The following is a 20,445-nucleotide window of genomic DNA, read 5'->3' as shown; positions in this document are numbered from 1 at the left end:
TAAAGTACCTGATATGTAGAAAACCTCAGCACAGTCTTGTACTTAAGAATAATCAGGGTGAGGAATATAAACCTACACTCAGTGGTTAAAAGGTCAAGTTGTGAGACAAAAGAAAAACTCCATTTCTGACAAAGCCAAACTTCAATTTAGCTCCTGAAACCAAGATGACACTTTCCCTGCAAGTAAGTAATCAACTTACTGCAGAGTCATGACCTCTTCAATGCACTTTTCTCTTCTTCTAATGGTTTTAACCAGAGAAGATTTTTATTGGTTTTTCTTTGCTCAAACTGATCATTGAAGGAGGAAAGAACTCCTGCATTTCACAGAAATAAGCTTCACCGAGAAGCAGCTAGTGTGGAATTTCAATGGGTAAATTGTATCTTTAGGATGCCAAGCATTCTGCATGGCTGTGTGTATACACAGACTGAGAACAGTTTTTACAGGCTTGGAAGGGCAGGGAGGGCAGAGGTGGGGAGAACATTCTAAATATGAGTGATAATCCTGGCAGTGCTCTCCTGTGGGAGCCACACAATGAACACCCCTCCAGACTCAACACCTACATGCTATTCAATAGAAACTTTCATAGCAAGTTAAATTAAGCCTGAACTGAGAAGAGATTTTAAAAAATACACCAGGTCAAACATGCAGAGACAGACTGGCAGAGAGACCCTGGAATGAGACAGAGAATCACCACCATGCAGGTGAACACTGGAAATGACTGCAGGGACCCTTGAACCTGAGACTGGAATGAAACATGCCCACACCTGCACAGGTCTGAGCTGAGATTGCACAGTAACTGTAACCCCAAGCCTGAGCATGTTCTGTAAGCTTACAAACATTCTCTTGAAAACAAGCTTTATCACCACACATTCCTCACTCCACACCAATTATCTGAGACATGCACTCCTACTCTTGCTCCACCCAACACATTTTCAGCCAAAATACTCCTATGAAGCCAGGGACAGTTATTGGCAAGTCAGTATTGATCAGATTGTGACTAAGGCTAGGAAATGCCACACAAATTAATGGCAGGACTACATTCCAAACTTTCCACAGATGCAACTATAACTCTTTCCTTGATTTCAGTGGAAGAGGTGAATCTTTAATTTCTTAAGACTATCCATGGATATTCTGAAATTAAAAATTCTTATATAATGTAAAATAATTTGATAGCTACAACAGTCTGTTAACTATTCACCAAACTGGAATGTTGGTTTATAAAGAAATAAGTCTCTGATTATATGTGAACACCTAAGTTCATTTCCTTCTTTCAACCTAATAAATGTAGGTCAGTATTCTTGTAGAGCATGAGAGGCCTATTCAGGAACCTGCAAGCATTTTTAAAAAATAACCCTACTATTAAACTAGAACAATGTTTGGAGCTGATTGTCCTAGCACTTTTCTCAAAAACTGATCTTGTAAAGTAGAACTTGATGGCTCTAATTCTTAAGGAAGGTTACTCAGGCATTTACCTCCAACATCCTACTCTGCCAGAAGGTAGAAAATCTGGAGGATGTTACACAGATAATTCAAATAAAGTTTATCAGCATTTATACTTCAATGTGTGCTTATTTGAATATGTGGCATAAAGAAAGCACTGAAAATTTTAAGAGTCACTAAATATTGTACACCTACAGGTATTACACAGAATATCATGAACTCAAAAAATTAGAAATACGATGAAGTCTCTGATTTTGTTTTTTTAAAATGTCCTTAGTTTTGGCATCTAGCAGAGTAGTACTGTTACTTACATGAACATAAAGATCTTCCAAGTCTATGAGATTATGTTGCAAAAGGACAGCAGCAACTCTGTATAAGGAGGAAGGGGTCTCACCACTTGGATCCTAAAATGGACAACATCGAAATAAAAGAAAAAAGTAATCAGACCACAGCAGAAAAGTATAAAACAGAAACCACTCAATTTCTGTTCAGATGAAACATATTAACCCACAGTTCTCCTTGTCACCACGTTATTTAACAGCTATCACTTCCAAGTCACTAGACTTTACTGTAATACACATTGAGCACTTTCAGAAACAAAACCTTTACCTTCACACCCTACAGTTCTTGTATGCAATTCCTAACTATGCATTTAAAAAAAAAAAAAAAACCCTGAGTATTTTATCAAGTATCAACCATGATTCCCTGCAAATATGCTCCTCACTCCTGGGGCTAAGTCCTGTTTAAAATGCACACTCTCTTTGTTCATGCCAGCCCTTACATAACTCTACAAGTTCAAGTGGAAGGTACCAAGATTGTTTTCAGCTCTTTTAAGAGAATATTAAGCATTCTCCTGTAAAATATGGTAAGAGACTCCCACTCAAATAATGAAATTATTGCTTTTAATACCAGAATTTTACAACTTAAAAACTAAATTCTATGTGAATAAAAAAAAACACCAAAAAGACCAATCAACAACAACAAAAAACCGAAACCCCCCAAATCAAACAAGCAACAAAAAACCCAAAGAAAAGACAAAACAAAAACCAAACAACTGCAGAAAATCTGTTCTTACTGACTGCAGTTCAACCACCAACCACAAAACCCAAGAATGAATAATGGAAATACATTACCTGATAAAATTTGAATTTGAACCCAAGGATATGGCATAGAGTTTGAGGTTCACACATGTACATGTAAGACTCTATCAGTGGTACAAAGAAATCATCATACTCAGGCCTGCACTCATAGACTTCTAGGATGATATCCAAAACTCTATTAGGATCAAGATTGAAACATCCTAGTGGAGAAGAACAGAGCAGGAAAGCTTAATTTTCATCTTCACTCTGTTTCTATAACACAAATCCATTAACTTTTAAAATTAATTCTCTGCAGTTAAACTTGAGCCTGATTTATCAGTAGCAAAATAATCTGGATCATCTATAAACACCGCAGAGATCATTGTGATTTGTAGAATATTGAACTACACAAAAATATTAAACAGGACTTCCAACCCAGATTACAGCAAAAATAGAAATTAACAACTTAAAGAGAACATTTAATAGTTAAAAACCCGACCTCACCAACACCACAGGGCCAGCAAAAGGCATGGGCTGCTGCTCCTCCTCTTGCGCTGCCACACACATTTATTCAGTCACACCAATCAGCCAGCTAGTCATTATTTTACAGCCCAAAAGCTGTTCTGGTTTGAGCTAGACCCTGAACCTCCTGAGGTCCTGCCCTGTCAATTCACCATTATTGCCAGCAGAGAAGAACAGAGTTTCTTTATTTGAAGGGGAGCAAGCATTTTTTTTTATAAAATGGCAGCACAGCCTTTTGCCCATTACTGCACTGGTACCATATAAGACAGGCACTGGTGCAAACATCAATATATTGTAAAGAATTCTTTGTTCAAAAAAGAAGTTTAAAACAAGGGTAATTACAGGTATTTCCTGTTTCATCACTCAACTTAGAAATATGAAAAAACCACTAAAAGAACTAGGTAAAGGAAAAACATTTACTACTTCTCATTTCTCTTCACAAGGAATCACTCATTCAGTATCTTCAAGAACAAAAGAATGCTCATGCACTGAACTGATATATTCAATAGTAAAAAGCATTACTTTGTTATGCTCCAATCTGCCTGACAAGCATATCTTCAAAAGATGTTAAAATCACAGCATGCATATCTAAGGCTACACCATAAATTCAGTATTTTAAGTTGTGTACCTACACAACACTCCCAAAATTCATTTTTCCAGAGAAATAGGAACTTAAAGATACCATAATTCTATCCAAGCTGATCTACTTTATGTAGTCATAAGATCATACAGGAAAACCAATGCTCATATTCTTTCAATAAATTCCTTACCTATTAAAGATTTGATATTTTCAAGGATTAAATCACTAGTGATATTTCCAGATAAGTCTTGACCCAATTCTGCAATAAGCTTTGCATAACCTTCATTCTCTTCTCTTAGCAAATTAAACTTCTGTTGCTTATAACTGCAAATAAAGAGAAATTAAATACTGTTGTGTAATATGCATCCAGTGAAGCTTACTTATGGTCTTAGCAATTTGTTATACAAAATGCTAATTCTGAACACATTTTTAAGAACTTATTAACCTGTGCTGTTGCAAAAGTTATTAAATGCAGTATATGAAAATACCTGTAAGGTAGCATGCACTCTCCAAACAAATCCAGCTCTTATTTCAAATGCAGACAATTAAAAAGATCAGACTTACACTTAACAGGAAAGCTTGTTCTACACACTACTCTGGAGAACTGCTCTGTGGCAGTCCATGTTTAAGAATCTATTCTTGTTTCATGTGATGTTCTTTGACACTGAAACATTGGATGCAGAGACAGAAACCAAACTTATACCAAAAAAACAATCTGTGCTGCCCAAACTAAAATAACTCTGTTTGCCTACTTATGAAAACAAAACCTATTCTTAACTGATGCAAGAGCAATAATTAATTTAGTTATATTTTGTAAATTCATATATCTGCATATGGAATCCCTGTAGCAAAACCCATAGATAACATGAGAAAGATTTTATACTTCTCAAGAGTTTGAAAACTAAGGGCAAACAATTCTTCTGTCAATGGCAAGTTAAAATGCAACAAAATATATTTCCCAAAGAAAACTGAGCACTTGGTAGAAAACACTGTTACCAGACTAATCATCATTGCCCTTCCCCACCCACTCCCCAGACACCCCTTGCCCCAAGACTTACAATAGTTTTGTCTTTATTTTAACAGATTTCTGATTGAACTGTTGAGACTGCTTGATGAGTCCCAATGACTCCAGTGTCTCTGGATCTAAACGCTCCTTTAGGACAGTGTCAGATACAAGATACTGAAAAACACCAAAAGCACACACCAAATTTGTCAATTACAAAGACCTAGAAACCATACAATTATTACTTTATGCTACATGTGCTTTCTGACTACAACAGAAAAGAGTTTGCATTTTGCTTCAAACACAGAAGCTGACAAAGCTGACACACTATTAACTGAAACTGGAATTTTACAATGGTAGATTTTATATACAAGAGCACCCCAAAGCCCTAGAGTCTAACTGCTAGTTAAACTGCATAGCACCCAGGAACATTACTACCAAGAACTGCATATTTACAAAGATAATTCTTTATTTTTTAAGAAGTCTTATTTTCATATGCTGAACTTTCCTACAAATCAAGCTTATCCCATGCATTTAGGAATGTTACTTCTAAACACAAGAGGACATTACATAAAGAAGTGCAACTCAGAAGAAAAATTTCTGGTAAACCTGCAGGTAGAAAAATTTAAGTTCTCTCAAAACTCTTTAGAGAACTCAAGAGGGAGCTGTACTGTACTCTTCTATCAAACACTTTGGAGATGAATTTTTAAATTATTTGGGCATTTGGAAAACACTCTTACAGTCTTTCCTGGAGAAAAATAAAATCAAGTTTCAACACTCTTATTTTCCTTGTCAAATTTTGACATGCAATTTTTCCAGGTATAACTTACCAAACAGGCCAATACCAGTTGTGTAAAATGATCCCTCTTATTTTTTTCTTCTAAACAACTTGTTTCAATATCTACAAAAGAAGATGGGCAGAAAGCAATTTTTACTTGTGAAATTTTGAGAGTTTCTTCTTTTAGGAACTATTCTGATAAATACTAATGATAACACAAGGCAAAGGAACTTATTGATAGCATGGCAGTTTCTTGCCACTTCCCACCCACTCATCCCCCATGGGATAATACCATAATACCCTGATGACAATTCTCACTCATCCACAAGTCTCATGAAAAGGTAAAACAGAAACCAGAGGAATGCTGCAGTAATTTTTCTTGCCATTCTCTTTGTTGCAATAATGTTTATGGCAAGCATTAAAGATCAATAGTAAGCACAAAATCAGAAATATGAACCAGTGAAGAGAACTGCATGACCCTGGCCTTAAGGTAATGTTCTCATCTTTTTCCCTGTGGCTTCAGAGAACTACCATTTACTGTCTGCCTGCAGTCTCTTACCAGCTGTGGTTCTCTATTACCATTAATGCCTTCTGTATTGTCAACTACTGAAAGCAATTCCCTCCTGTGGGTAGACAGGCCATGGAACACTGGCCAGGGAAGCAAACCTTCTAAAGCAGTTTTTAGAAAAGCACATCATGATAGGAAGTAAGGAGCTGCACAAGGAGTAGAAAACTCCCTAACAGAATGCAAGACAGGCTTTACAATAAACAAACCAACAAGAAACCCACCACACATACCCACAGAGGAAACATCAGCAACAAATATGTCAGAAAGAAGGCCCTAAAGAGACTGAAAACCAGTGACTGTAGCAGGGTAGAAGTGGAAGCAACAGACCAGTCAGACCAGCCTGGACCTCAGCAGCCAAGACTCTCAGCCAAAGAACAAAAGCTGCATTAAAAGTTTTTCCAGTGTATGTGGATGAGTGGACAAATCAAAATTCTCATATATTGAAACACAGCTGGGAAAAAAATCCTGATAGTAGCAAATACTGATTAGAGTAAAAAAGGGGTTAGAGGAAACAAGCAAGAAATTGTCAAATGTCCTTTGTTGCCAAGTTCAAACCCAGCTCCCTAGCCACACTATTCTCTGCTACTAGTGAAAGCATTTGGCTACACACTAACTTAAAGGAAAGAGGGAAAAGAAATATAAATAGAAAAGCCAGATAGATACACTAGTTTCAGTTATTCCTGTAGTTCAAGAAGCAGCTAATTTAAGTCTTCTAATCTAACATCCAACACTCTTACAAGCTAGCTCCTTTAACTATTCTTGGCAGATCAACTTCCACTGCCTTTAATAGGCCAACTTCTGGAAACTATAACAGAACAAAGCAGAATGAAAAGACATTAACAAGTGAAGTACAGATACACTGAGGAAGCATCAACAGATGCTTTGTAAAGAGGAATCATGCTTTACAGATTTAATGAAATTTCCTGAAGAAGTCAACAAGCAGGTACACAAAACTTGAATTTCTCCAAATGGGTTGCAATGCTGAAAGGAAGGGACCCCAACCTACCTAATATGCAGAACACATCAGCTAGGATAGAAGGCATGTCTTCTCGGAATTCCTAGGGAACAAGATCCCGTTTAATGAACGCAGAAATTCCAATATGCAAGCTTCGAAAATGTTTGCATTATATAAAATAATGCATCAGCATAAAGTTTAGATAAATTAGTCATGCATATTATTTATATTATTAATAATTGAAATTAATAATGCAGGTGTTTAATTAGTGACTAATATCTAATGTAAGTGCTGAACTAACTATTGATATGTAGTGACACCCTGTAACCTTGACATGTAATTTAAGTGTGTTTTGTGACCAGGGCCAAACCCCCTCGATAGTCCCTTCACCTCCTTGGCTCAAGGCTCTTTGTTGCTGTGTGAGGAGCAGGAGCTCAGAAAGTGACCTGCAGTTTCTCACACACCAAACAGATTCTGATTTCCTATGGCAACCAAAGATCCAACATTTCTCATGCCACCCCAACAGCAAGGTGCCCTACAGCCTTGCCTTCCCTCAACATCAATGCTCAAGTTCAAAAAAACCACAAAGATTACACTAGATTATTGCAACACATTTTTCTTTAATGTTCCATACACATCTCAAAACAGCAACTTAGCAAAATTAAGAAATCATTTCTAAAGGATTTTCAATGTATTTTTTCCTAGTTCACTATCTTAAGAAACTGATATTTGTAAGCATGGTAGTTTAGAGGAAATGACTCTCTTCCTTACTTTCTCCACTTATTCAAAGCATTTTAAGAAAAGTCTTTTTCAAACAAAAAGTAAGTCCAGTGCATTATTTCAAGGGCCATCACAGAACTTAGACATCCCAACAATAAAATGGAACACTGTCACACTGTTATAAAAACCAGAAGGTGGCATCACAGATGTGCTGCATGTGCAAGTGACATTTGTTTCTAGCATTTATTAACTTATTTATTAACAACTTCAGTCTTCATGTGCCCTTCAAAAGTGACTTAACTTTTCATTTATGCTGAAATATCTATTCCTCACTGTGAAAAAATGAAACCCTGCCAGTCTACATAAATATCACGTGTACACAAATAAAGAATTTGATAAAAATGACTTTTAGACATATCAAAGAAAAATCTCGAATACTTTCCTGCTTGGATGTCATCTGGGCTTTATAAGAAAGATTTTATTAAGTATGTAATTGTTACAAATATATACTTACTATGACATCACCAAGAACATTAGAAGCTTGATCATGCTTTAAGTTTCCTCTGACAACGTGGTAAGCAAGCTCATACAAAGCCTGCTGAATATCTGTTGAAAGACAAGAGATGACGAAGGAACATATTAGCTAATCCTCTGTGTTAAAGCAATGTTTACAGTAATGCTGCAGACATCACACAAGTAAAGGAGATATGTTTTCCTCACCAGTAAAGGGGATTACTTTGTTATTGCTAATAGATTAAAACTGATCATCAAAATCTAAGATTTCACACAAGCATAAAGTGAGCGATGATCCACTTTCTCTGGAGAGTCCATGGAATAACAGTAAAATGGGAAGAAAAATTACCATCCTGCATACAGAAACCTGAGTCTTGATAGGTGACTTAACAAAGACATCCTTACCTTCTAATTCCCATCAATGCCATATTATACAGACATATTATAATATTATCATATTATACACACATAGAAAACATTACAGTACTTTCCTAGCCGTGTCTCATTACAGATATGCTCTCAAAAACCACTCCTCTAGGAGAAAGTAAAATTTAATTGGAGAAAAAATGTTTGATAAGGATTATTTCTTCATTTTTCTAAGGAAAGTCTCCTATAACTCAAGAATGTAACCTTAAAAATGCTTGCAATAAGCTGAAGCACTAAACAGAGGTATTCCAGTTGAGAACAACCTTGCAAAATGTAAACATAGTGGTTGTAAAATCAGCTGTGAGAAACCTGTAAGGTTCTTAAATAATACACAAAAATGTTGTGGTTTTACTATATGAATAATGACAAACCCCCATGTGTTCACCTTGCACTTTGACCACATGGTTTGCTCAATAAACTATATTCGATAACAAGTTACACAGATCTGAATGCCTTAAATCATGCAGTCAGTAAGGTGGTGACTACAGACCACTGTGGGCGAATTAAAACAATTTCTTTTTAACACAGATAGGATAATTTCACACTTGCACACATAGGGTTCAGATATTTAACTTTTAAAATAAAATCTAGTTTTGTGTTGAGCTTGCAAAATGGAATTTCATTTTCTATGGCATAAATCAAATATTGGACAATCCTGCCAAAAAAAACCCCTGGATGTCTGAAAGCAATCCTGGTAGTGGAAGTTTGTATTTGTAGTATTCACCTTCAGCACCCACTAATGGTCACAATACATGAACACTCCAATCACACACATGCAAAGGTACCATAATCAACTGTTTCCAGGCTTGTTTTCTATTCAACTAAAACCAGCAAACAAACAACTTACCTCTGAAACCCACATCATGATTTTTGTTTTCACTGAGAGCACGACACAGCTGCACACTAAAATAAAACAAATGTTTTAAAAACAATCATTAGATATTAGGATACAAACGTTTTGGGGTTCTTTTTTCGTTGATGCTCTGGCTAAAGCAGCTTTAGATTTGGGTGGTTTAAATGGATAATGACATTTGAATTTCTCCAAAATAAACCCTAATTCAGAGAACTTACAGCAAAGAAACACAAGATTCCCAATAGATCTCATACACATATAAATATTTTTCCTAACATTGTATTTCCTTGAGAAAAGTAAGAACATGAGGCAAGGAAGTCCTAGCAATAATCTACTGGCGTTATCCAATGAGGAAATGCTTCTCATTGAAAACTACCATAGTTATAGTAATTCTAACTCCTGCTTGTAAAAAACTTTTAACATTAACATATGTGCATGATTTCCTCATGCAATGTTTCACCAAGAGTAAGACAGTTTTTCTTTATTCTAGTCTCTCAAAAATCCACTCTAGGAAGCAGAAACCTGTCGTGTTGCATTGTGACTGGCTGCTCCCAGGGCTCCCCCACCCAAAGAGCCACATGCAAAAAGCACTCAGAGTGCTGTGCACACTGTGCAGGAGAGAAATTTAGAGTTCTCTGTGTTAGAAAAGAAATGCTTCTCCACTACCCTGACAGCTTGGAAAGGGACATGTTTCCAAGATACAAGGATCTTCCCTCTTCTCTACCACTACTGTCACCCCAGCAAGAGGTTTCAAAAGCAGTTTCCTATTTAAAAGTGGCAGTGTTTAAGAAAGGTAGTGATTTATCTTTATCATAACAGACACCAGGGAATATTTGAAGAATTTTTGTCACATTTGCACATTTTCAACCAGAAGTTCACATATTTTTCAAAGTATCTTTCACATGCAGAAACTGAGGGTATCAGAGCTATGTCTCAGTCCTACATAAGATGGCAAGGCTACAGTTTGCTGTGGGAGCCATTTTAAGCTGTCTCAAACAAGGCAGTTATGTGCAATTGTTACAGAGGCTCATCATGAAAAATAACAGTAAAAAATAGTTCTGTAGCAATCCATTACTCATTCTATTTGCATCCTATAGAGATTATCACTTCTCCAGCAAGACTAAACAGCTGTTCCAGCAATCAGAGGATTATAATTAGCAAATATAAGGTATACACACCCTTCAGACAACAGGAAACTAGGGAGTTTCACACATAACAATCAGGAGAAACATAGAACCTCAGCAAAAAGCAAAGGTATGGCCAAAACATCCTAAACACTATTGGAGAGAATGTAATATATTTGGAAATAACTAGAATAGAGACAGTAAAACAGGGGAATAGGTATTTTATTTTTCATTAATGGTAAGTTAACATTTTTTAAAGAATAGATTTCTTCCCCCAGCTGTCCCCAAAAAGTATATCAATTCAATAGAAATCAATTTAGTTAAATTTTAATTACTTCTTCATAAAGAAGGTGCCCTATAAGCACTCATTTCTAAATTCTCTATACAAATAACAGTAAAGTGAAACATCAGATGCCAAAAAAAATTTCTGAGACAGACACTTTGGCCCCTATGTCCTAAGATGGTATCCTCAACCAGGTTACAAGAGCAGCAACCCTGTCTGCTTGGATTGATGAGTTCTTTTAAGTACACCTTAATGCAAAATCAGAGCTTCAAGCCCTTCCCACTCCCTTTCCAGCAGTACCAAAATAGTATTAACAACACCACATTACTTTAGGACACAAATCTGTTTGATCAATATAGCAAAAAACTCTTAAGATATCTGCAAAACAACATGCTTAATATTTGCAATTAGAACCCCCTGAATTATTAAACTGGAGTTAAAAAGAAGAAAGGCAGAAGTATTTCTTTTTATGATTCTATTATGATTCTATTCTTTTCTAGAGGCATTCCCTCAAAGCAAGACCACCTTTGCTGTAGGTGCTGCCAGGCAGTGCAGCTGCACTGATTTACTGGTGTGTTACTGCAGAAATGGGACACGTTCAGGAACACTTCCTCCCTTCTCAGCAGCACTTTCAGCCCTCCCATCAGTTACATCAGTGCACCTGACAAACCTGGCAGAAAACTGGTCCAAACCCAGGTCTCCAGCCACTTCTGCAGGTTGGAGCACTTCCCAGGAGGCCACAGAGGCACCCTGGTGACTGAAGGCAAGGCAGTCTCCTCCTTTCCAGTAACAACAAGCTGAGAGATGAGTTCATCTAGTCTCACCTGAGTGCATGAAATGAAAATCAAAACAGCTGCACCTTCACCAGACAGAATCTGGTCAGTGTTCATTTGACTTCCTGCTCTGACCTGGTAGCTCATTGCTGCCAGCTTAGGCTGGAGAACTTCCCTGCTCTACTAAAACCTACATCTCTTCATCTGAAAGTAAAACTGTCAAAAATATTTTTAAAATAACACACAATCACTTTTGAAAACCACAGTTTCAAAATTAAATTTCTTTTGGATTGTGATGGGATAGATTTGCTGAGAACACCAATTCTGAAGCAGTGTGAACAAGCCTGCATGGCAGAGGCAGCAGCAGAACTGAGACCTCCCAAGTCATACACCACGTCCTACAACCTCCATTCCACTCCCACACGGGGATTAAAGCAGTAATTATCACAAAGTGCATGTGCCTGCCAGCACTTAATATATGCATAACTTCACTGATGCAGGTAGTTCTTCAGCTGAGATAAAGTACAATCTATTGCACTTTGCAGTCAGGATGGCACAGCCTCACCCAGCTCTCGGGAGGATTCCCAGCCCCTCACCTGTGAGCAATGTTACAGTGCTGGGCTAACGTAACAAACAAGCTGGAAGGGCCTGAAAGATCGAGTCTCAGCATTTCACATCCACACAATGTCAAATTCTTCAGTTTATCCTGAGGCCTACACTAAAGGCTCTTTGCTGTGCAGATCTCTCACAGAACAAGGTACCAGTTACTGTGTGTGTTAGGAGTGTCCATGTGGGCTGCAGGCACACACCAGCATCTTGCTGTGGAAAACACAACAATTTTCCTACAAAGACAGCACACACAAGAAGGTCTACAAGGAGCAGCATAAATGGCCACCCTCAGACTCCAACTTCATCTGCACACCAGCATCTGCCAGTAGCAAACAAATGAACATTATTTAGTCAAGTGTACTTAGATAGAGGAGGATCTGAACAAAAAAGTGACACGTAAGATGACCACATCCTGACCAATGTAGTTTTGGCAGCTACATACACTTGAAACTACCACATTTATGTATTTTTATTAGATACTATTACAAATGAGTAGCTTGATTAATTAAATTCCAAGCTTGTACAGTTTTGACCAATTTCTCTGAACAATGTCTTAGAAGCAAACGGTCACCACTGCATTACTAACTAACATTATGACACTCTCAAGACATACAAAATCCTTACCTTCTGCTTTCTGGATAATACTGTTAAATCATGACAAATTGATCACACTATCAAAAATATCACACCATTCAAAAAAAAAAAAACCACACCAAAAACAACAACAAAAAACCCAACAAAACAAAAAAAACCAGAGCAATTATCTTAAGCAGCCATTATTAATCCCAGTAGAAACTGAAATGCCAAATTAAAACAAACCATTTTCTTCTCTCAATTTTATTTTCTTCTCTCTTCCCCCAGAACACAGAAATGTGTTTTCATTTAGGTATCTACTACTGCCAAAATACTATCTCAACTGATCTAGCCAGATCATGTAAGCCATTTCATGCTCCAGCAAGTAAATACTTTTACCATAAGAACTCATCTTTCCTAGTAATTATGAAGGGGTTTTATCTCCTTAAAATGCCTACCAAAAATCTTCTAAATTTTTGTAATTCTTCTATTTGCTAGTAATGTCAGTTTGGCCATTCTGCAGCACCCTTCCCCTCCCCACTTTTCTAACATCATTACAATGAGTTGGCCTCACTTTGAACCACAAAGACCAAGAGTGAACTTAGGACTAGACCTAATTTTTATTCTTGGGCATACTAGTATTAGACAAATAATTCAATAAAAATAAGTAGTGTTACATTTACTCCCTTTTTACTTTAATGCTTAAAAACATTTCATGTGTTTCATTCTGAAATGATAGCAGCCTAGCTCTGTTTTCCTCTAATTAGTCAGGGGATAGGAAGTTTTGGAAAAAGAAAAAAGAAGTTAGGCACTGAAGACCCTCCCAATAAAACTGGCTTCCTAATAAGTTCTCTAAATATTGTCTACAGGTATACACCTTAGATTCTAGAAACTAAGTTCATGTATATTCCTCAAATTTCTAAAGCTACCACTGCAAAACCTGACAACTGCTATCCAGACACAATTACACTTCTTTTAAAGCATATGGCCTCATCTGCAAACTGCTCTGTAAGTCATGCCTGGAATGTCATTTAAGCAGTCTCCCAAATGAAGTGCAAGTACCACAAACACAGGAATCTAGCTGATCATTTTGTTTTATCGGTCCCATGGCAGATGAACACTCTGTTCCCATCCTGTTTAAGAAGCACTGCTCCGAGGGGAGAGAAGAATCCCAGAAGGTTTTACCATGGTCCAAAGCCAGGTAAGCTGTCTCTTCCAAAGCTCAGAGTGCTGAGAACCCAACAAACACAGTGCAGTTGCCATTCTGTGATCAGCCAGGAAATGTCTGCTCTCTTGCAAACTCCACACGGCCTCTCAACGTGTTCAGCTTGTGCATTAACACAATAATGGTTCCAGCATAAGTCAAACCAAAAATTACATGGCCATAAAGGGGGCCCCTTCACTACAAAATGGTGGCTCTGGAAATAACAGTGTTTTGTGCAGGATTCTCTACATTCTCTAATCTCCAACCCACTGCCGTTTCCCTCATGCACAAGGAAGAGTCATTGGCAAATCTGCACAACCATTCAGAAAACACGAACAAAAGAAAATAATAAAATGTGTGATTATCAAGAAGTGTTTCTCTGAATGATCCCTGCAACATCCATATTTAAAACAGCAAAATTTGAAGTTTTGTTGTTACTCACAACAAAAAATAGAAGCACATGGAAGAATTAAAATAAATGCACATAAAAACATATAGTTAGTGCAGAGAACACCCCTGTTTAAACTAACAGAGAAACATGAAATGACCAAACTGGTGAAATATCTCTTGAACAGCTGTACTCCTGAAACACAACGTTCAGTGAACCTGTCACATTAAAATGGCTTAAAACAGACACAGGCCCAAAATGGGAAGCTCTTGGTACACCTGGATTAATTTGAGAGGTTGCAACCGGACCCCTCCGTGCACAAAGGTTACTTTGTGGGATAGAGCAAGCGTGAGTACCTGATCATATTTTGCCTGGGTCAAATAATACGGGGCCAGTCCTATCAGAATCGGTAAAAAAGTGGGAACGGGGCCTGGGGCCTCTGCCAGAAGGGTCAGTACGGTAGAGGCAGCGACACAGGAGCGCTTCAGGGTCCGTATTACCGCGGGGGGCGGCTGAAGATGAGTCCGACCCCCGACAAACCCGGCCCCGAGGCTGGAAGGGGGCGCTCGGGGCGCCGGGAAAGCCGGGCCCAGCTACGGCGGCCCAGCGTCGGCGGAGGGCGGCAGCACCCGGCCGAAGCGGACGGGAGGGCGGCCCAGGCCCTCATCCCGACCATGGCTTCGACCCTACGCCCAGCAGCAAGGACGGAGTCCCGACCGCCGTCCTCCCCGCCGCCCCCCAGGCTCCCCGGGCTGGCGAGGCCCGGGCGCCCTCGCCCCCCTCCCGCAGGCCGCAGCGCCCATCCCTCCCCACGGCGAGGCCCCGCACTCACAACTCGCTCTTGCCGCCTTTCTCCCAGTTCTTTATCCACTCGGCCGGGAGCAGCGCCGCCATCTTCCCCGTGCAGCGCCGAGGGCCCGGATGGAGCAGCGGCGGCGCCGGGTCAGAGGGGACGGACGGGCCGCGAGAAACCGCGGGACGCGGCCGCGCTGTGCGGGGAGGCGGCGGTGCGGACTGCGCCTGCGCGCGGGGGCCGCGAGGCGGTGCCACGGCCGCGCGTGTGCGTTACAACAGCGGGGAGGGGCGGGGCGGGGCGCCGTGCCTCCTGCGCGTGCGCACTGAAGTCCCGGGGGCGTAGGGCACCGTGCGCGTGCGTGGCAGAGGTGTGTGGTGGTGTGCGTGCGCGCGCGCGCGCTAGAGCCGTGTGGCGGGGTGTGTGTCAGAGCTGTGTGGTGGTGTCTGTGCGCGCACGCGTTAGACTGTCTGGTAGTGTGTGCGCGTGTGCTCGCGCGTTAGAGCCATGTGGTGGTGTGTGTGTGTGCGCGCCAGAGGCGTGGGGCGGGGCGCTCCGCGTGTGGCGTGTGCGTTAGTACAGCGGGGCGCGTGTGCGCATGTGCGTTGCGGTCGCGGAGTCTTGCGCGTGTGCTTGAGGCAACCCCAGCCCGAGTACCGTGGACAGAACGGTAAAGCGTTTGAATAAATAAGCGGCTAAAAAAGGATTTGTGTAAAATTTGCTGTGACACGTTTAAATGGTCGTTACGATACGAGCACTTAGGACAAACAGTTGTATGGATGCCGTATTCCACGTGTCACCCCTCATGCCTGTGCCTATTTTGTTACATATCCCTTGTCTCCATTAAGTTTCCGCAAGCTGATCTGTGTTCCCTTCAGTTGATAATTGGGACATTAGGGTTAAAATACTCTATTTCGTCGGGCAGCGCTTTTCAGACATTTCTCTTTCCTCTCAAGTCACCTACCTTCTCAGTCTTGTGAACGCTTCCTCCTCTACTCCTCTAGTAGTGTAAATTGTTTCACAAATGCGATGGAACTTCAGAAAACGGGGAAATTGAAATGAAATCTGAAGGTGAGGCCTCGGTGCCCCTGTGCCTGTGTCGGTACCAGCCCTGCTGTGCTCGCTGCCTTGTGCTCTGTTCACACTGAAGTGAATCGGAACTGAAGTTTGCCAGCCCTTGGTGTAAAGCTTTCCACTCGCTAATAGCTCTGTTCAGAAATGCTGGCCTTTCAGCAAATCTGCATAACTCTGCCTGAGAGAGGGAACAGTGTTGTTTCAATTCTCATTCTCAGCCAGTTCCCACAAGCTGTATGTTGTGCTGGATGCTGCTGCTCTTGGGCCCTATGAACAGCGCTTTCATCAAGGGAATCCCTTACAGCCCTAAACTCTGCACTAACACAAGTAGCAAAGGCGGCAGATTCTCTGCTTCTCATACTTACATTTTTAATTAGATACAGACCACATTCCAGGCATACCATATGCAGTGTGATAGAAGATACACTCAGTTTACTAATGCCTAATTTATTTATGATAGGCTATTTTAAAAAGAAAAATTCAATAAATATATTTAAAACATATGTGTGGATGATAAGAGGCACAGAATTGCAGGCCTGAGGAATAACATGAGAGGGTGTTATAAGCAAATGCAATAAGTCTATTTAGAATATAAGCCTAACAGACACATAAACAGAAAACAAGAATCTAGCAAAATATATTAGGTGCAAGGATGTATGTAGGAATAGCTAGGTAAGGTCTGAATGTAAAAATTTGAGATTTTGCCTTCATGATCAAGAGGAAGAGACAGTCATGGAGAAATGCAGTAGAATAAAGCCATCGAGTCATTGCAGGACCAACAGGTTAAATGACAATAGTACATGCATTGTAGAAACACACGTGACAGAACCAGTTTTAAAATTACTCTGAGAAGAGTCCACAGTATTTCTATGGTACTATACAAAACATTTAGTGGTAGAATTTATATAAAATATACTCTACTTAATTAATATTAATTACGTATATGACATACAAGCTCTAAAACATAGACAGTCATGCATTTTAATGAAGTAATGTAGGCAAAGCAAAATATTTTTAAAATAAGTATGTACCAATTCCTCCTCAGAATAATATATTTTTGACACAGAGTAAGTAGACTTTGTTCCAGGCTATAAAATCATATTCAGTTTTGACTTATCCTTGCTTTTGTGGTGGACATCTTTATATAGTGAAATGAGTTTCTCAGTACCACCTGATGTTAGCTGAATTGTGAAGAATTCATAGGTTAAGAAATAAGACTTATATTTTAGTTCTATAACAGCCTTTATAGTTTATTCTTCATCTTTTCATGAGGCTTTTGTGTGCTAGAAAAAGCATCCTGGGCATCCTAAGATTTGTATAAATGAGTCAGAGAACCTTGTTAAAAGCCACGACAATTTTGTGTTTCTTTCTGTTATTTCTACAAGTTGACATTTACCTTTCTAAATAATGGAATAAAATAAAATTTTGAAAAGAAGGAAGAATGATGCCTGCAAAGGCAGGATATGTCACAGCACAGTCTTAAGTCACCTACTGTGCTTCCTGCCTGAATAAAGAAGTACTCTGAAGGCTTTGTCCCAGCTGCATTAAAGGAAATGCCTGTGTCACCACTATGGTAACAGCTGGATAGCAGCAGGAAGTTATTTAACTGAACAGTGAATACAAGGTTTTCAAGGATGTAGTACATTATCCAGCAAATACATAGCTAGAAAAATATCAGCGGTAATTGGATCTTATAAAAATGTATTTATTCTTGGTTTTCTAAATAAATACTACAGACATCCATTGGGAGAGCTGGCAATGTACAAAAGCAAAAGAAATAAAACATCCAGCAGCTCATTTCCTCTTTATTAACCAGTTCCATGGAATTCATGTGGCAAGGCACAACTTTATTCTGCTCTCTGTCCATTGCTCTCTGTTCTGCTGCTGCATCTCTTTCTGATAGTTTGTGTGAATTCAAGGTTGGAGGATCCTCAGTTAAATACATCTGCCTTTGACATGTGAAGAATATATTTTTTAAGTTTCTACAGCAATATAAAACATTTAATAAACTTACTCTGTTAAGATTTGGATGGTCATGTTGAGTTGCCCACATATGTAAAACTCAGACACCATCAACAGGATGTGGGGATAATTAATGACCAAAGTGATCAGTTAAAAGGACATGTTTGTTAACCACAGCATTCCTCTTTGCTCCTCTCTGTCTCTTTTCTCCTGTCAGGGCATACATATGGAAACATGCAGGGAATAGGCAAGCATTGCCTTGAGCTTGCCATTTTTCTACTTATTATATCAGACTTACATAGTACCTGTGTGCCAGAACTAATATTCCAGCACAAAGGAGTTATGAATAGAAAACCATGCATGTAGTCATATGTCACATGCTTGCTAAGTCCAAAGTCCCAGTTCTAGATAATTATTTCTTGCATTAATCAGTTCAAACAGAACTAAGATAAATCACTAGTTGCATTTTCCTCTTCATTTGGCATTTATCTTAGCTCAGTGGATTGTGAAAGAGTGTAAACAGTCTGATTTGACATCACCCTGAAGTGAACTTCGAAGTAGTTTCAGCAGCAGCAGCATACTAAGTCATCAAAGAAAGATTCAGTTTTTACATGTTTAGATGTAACTTTCCCACAGGGAAAAGTTATTACCAAGTGCAGTACTGTTGCCATTATTTGATGGTTTTAGTTTTAATGAGAAGGTAATTTATTGCATTGTCTGACAACAATGGATTTGGGAGTTATAGGAATGTTTGTCCTGCATAAGATTTCATTGCTGTAGTTGAAAAGGCTCATCAGGTTTTTTCAGCTTTTCCTGTTTCTGTACTGTAATTATGCCTCTATTTTTCTCAAATTTCCCTTCAGACTCTTCCACTGCCTTCATGAAAATGTAACGAGAATGACGTTTATCACCTGCTTGCAACAAAAAGAAAGAAAGAATGAGTTGTAATAGTAAATGTTGTGGATAAAGAAAAAGAATGTTGTACTGTTTTGGAAGAGAGAATTAGATTTGATTTTCTGTGGGCCAGCATAGAAATGCATGACTTTCCTATCAAATGACTGAATCTCTTCTTCCAATGGTACTGAAAGCACTGGATATAATTCAAGGGAAAAGACAGCTTTCAGACATCTGTTACTTATTAGTTATTCAATTTTCTATTGTCATATGCACAAGAAAATGTTCCTTTTCAAGTTGCCATTTTGTGATTTTTCCGTATTTGATTTTCTTCTTTGCTGCACCTCTGAAATCCCAGCTCTGGATTGCATTACTTTTTTCACTCCATTCATTAATTTGGTACTAATGGCCCAATTGACAAGTCAATGAGATGAATAGGAAATAAATTACATTAATTTCTTAGGGATTATGTCAACAAACACAGCTTCCCATATGAACCTCTGTGACTCTTGACCCATTGTTGACTAAACAGTTTGTGTCAAAGAACTGTGTGCTAAGTCCAGTTTATGTTTATCTGACTCAAACAGGTTGTAACTGATTGAAATTTTTAGCACGATTGTGTAAAGAAATTTTCAAAGAGACTGTACTTTTGGTATGATCCGATTTTTTCAGTTCTTTTATCTCATATTTTTTGATGGAAAGGTTTTTGGTAGGCGATCTAACCCAAGCTCCTGCAGGGTGAGAGCTTTTCAATTTAAATTTTTACCACAGTTCTTGATTTAGACATCAAAACCTGAAAGTGGGTATTTGCAAAACCACTTTGTGACCTCTGAAAACAATCTGCTTCATCTGGACAAATATCAAACCTCAATAGAGCAAAGCCCTTTGTGAAAATCACTGCTAATGAATGTATTAATAATGTGGTATGACAAGGATTTAGGAGATTAAATATTCATATTCACATTGCAGTGTTAAGAGGCAAACCTCTTATTGTGCCAAAGATTCTTAAATAAATAATCTTGGCTTTGGACAGATGTGGAATAAGTTTAGGTGGATGTGACTCAGTACTGCAATAGAGCTGTTTATTCCTTATAGGCTCAGCATCACCCCTGTGCTGCATCACTAAATATTATGTTCTAGATTGCAGGTCATTCTTTTCTGAAAAAAGAGCAAGTGGTATGTGGAATTGCATCCTAAGGTATTGAGTATTGGTTTTGATTACTGAATGATCATTACATGTTTTTTCTGATCAAAGTGAGTTTGTTCCTATTTCATTGCTTACCTTGTACTATAGTTACTTGTAATAACTACAGGCTTTGGATCAAACTGTG

At 38.9% G+C, this 20,445-nt stretch overlaps 1 protein-coding gene across 6 annotated transcripts in view; it reads right to left on the bottom strand.

The window, feature by feature from the left end:
• Positions 1–15,437, bottom strand: part of THOC2 (THO complex subunit 2) — a 47,883-nt gene extending 32,446 nt beyond the window's left edge. For 4 of the 6 annotated variants that reach the window (XM_064713361.1, XM_064713362.1, XM_064713363.1 and 1 more), the window contains exons 1-9: positions 15,224–15,435; positions 9,432–9,487; positions 8,160–8,251; positions 6,977–7,028; positions 5,455–5,525; positions 4,680–4,801; positions 3,812–3,945; positions 2,574–2,740; positions 1,752–1,844 (exon numbers count right to left, since the gene is read on the bottom strand). In XM_064713361.1, coding sequence (XP_064569431.1) covers positions 1,752–1,844; positions 2,574–2,740; positions 3,812–3,945; positions 4,680–4,801; positions 5,455–5,525; positions 6,977–7,028; positions 8,160–8,251; positions 9,432–9,487; positions 15,224–15,285 — 849 coding nt within the window. In that variant the 5' untranslated portion in view covers positions 15,286–15,435. Of the gene's footprint in view, positions 1–1,751; positions 1,845–2,573; positions 2,741–3,811; positions 3,946–4,679; positions 4,802–5,454; positions 5,526–6,976; positions 7,029–8,159; positions 8,252–9,431; positions 9,488–15,223 lie in introns of all 6 variants that reach the window. The other 2 variants (XR_010440367.1, XR_010440368.1) reach the window with 1 other exon arrangement.
• Between the last annotated feature and the right edge of the window lie 5,008 nt (positions 15,438–20,445).

This window comes from Zonotrichia leucophrys, chromosome 4A, assembly GCF_028769735.1.
Source record: "Zonotrichia leucophrys gambelii isolate GWCS_2022_RI chromosome 4A, RI_Zleu_2.0, whole genome shotgun sequence".
Taxonomy (NCBI): domain Eukaryota; kingdom Metazoa; phylum Chordata; class Aves; order Passeriformes; family Passerellidae; genus Zonotrichia; species Zonotrichia leucophrys.
The sequence above is the reverse complement of the archived record's forward strand: the minus strand, read 5'-3'. Positions and strand labels throughout refer to the sequence as shown.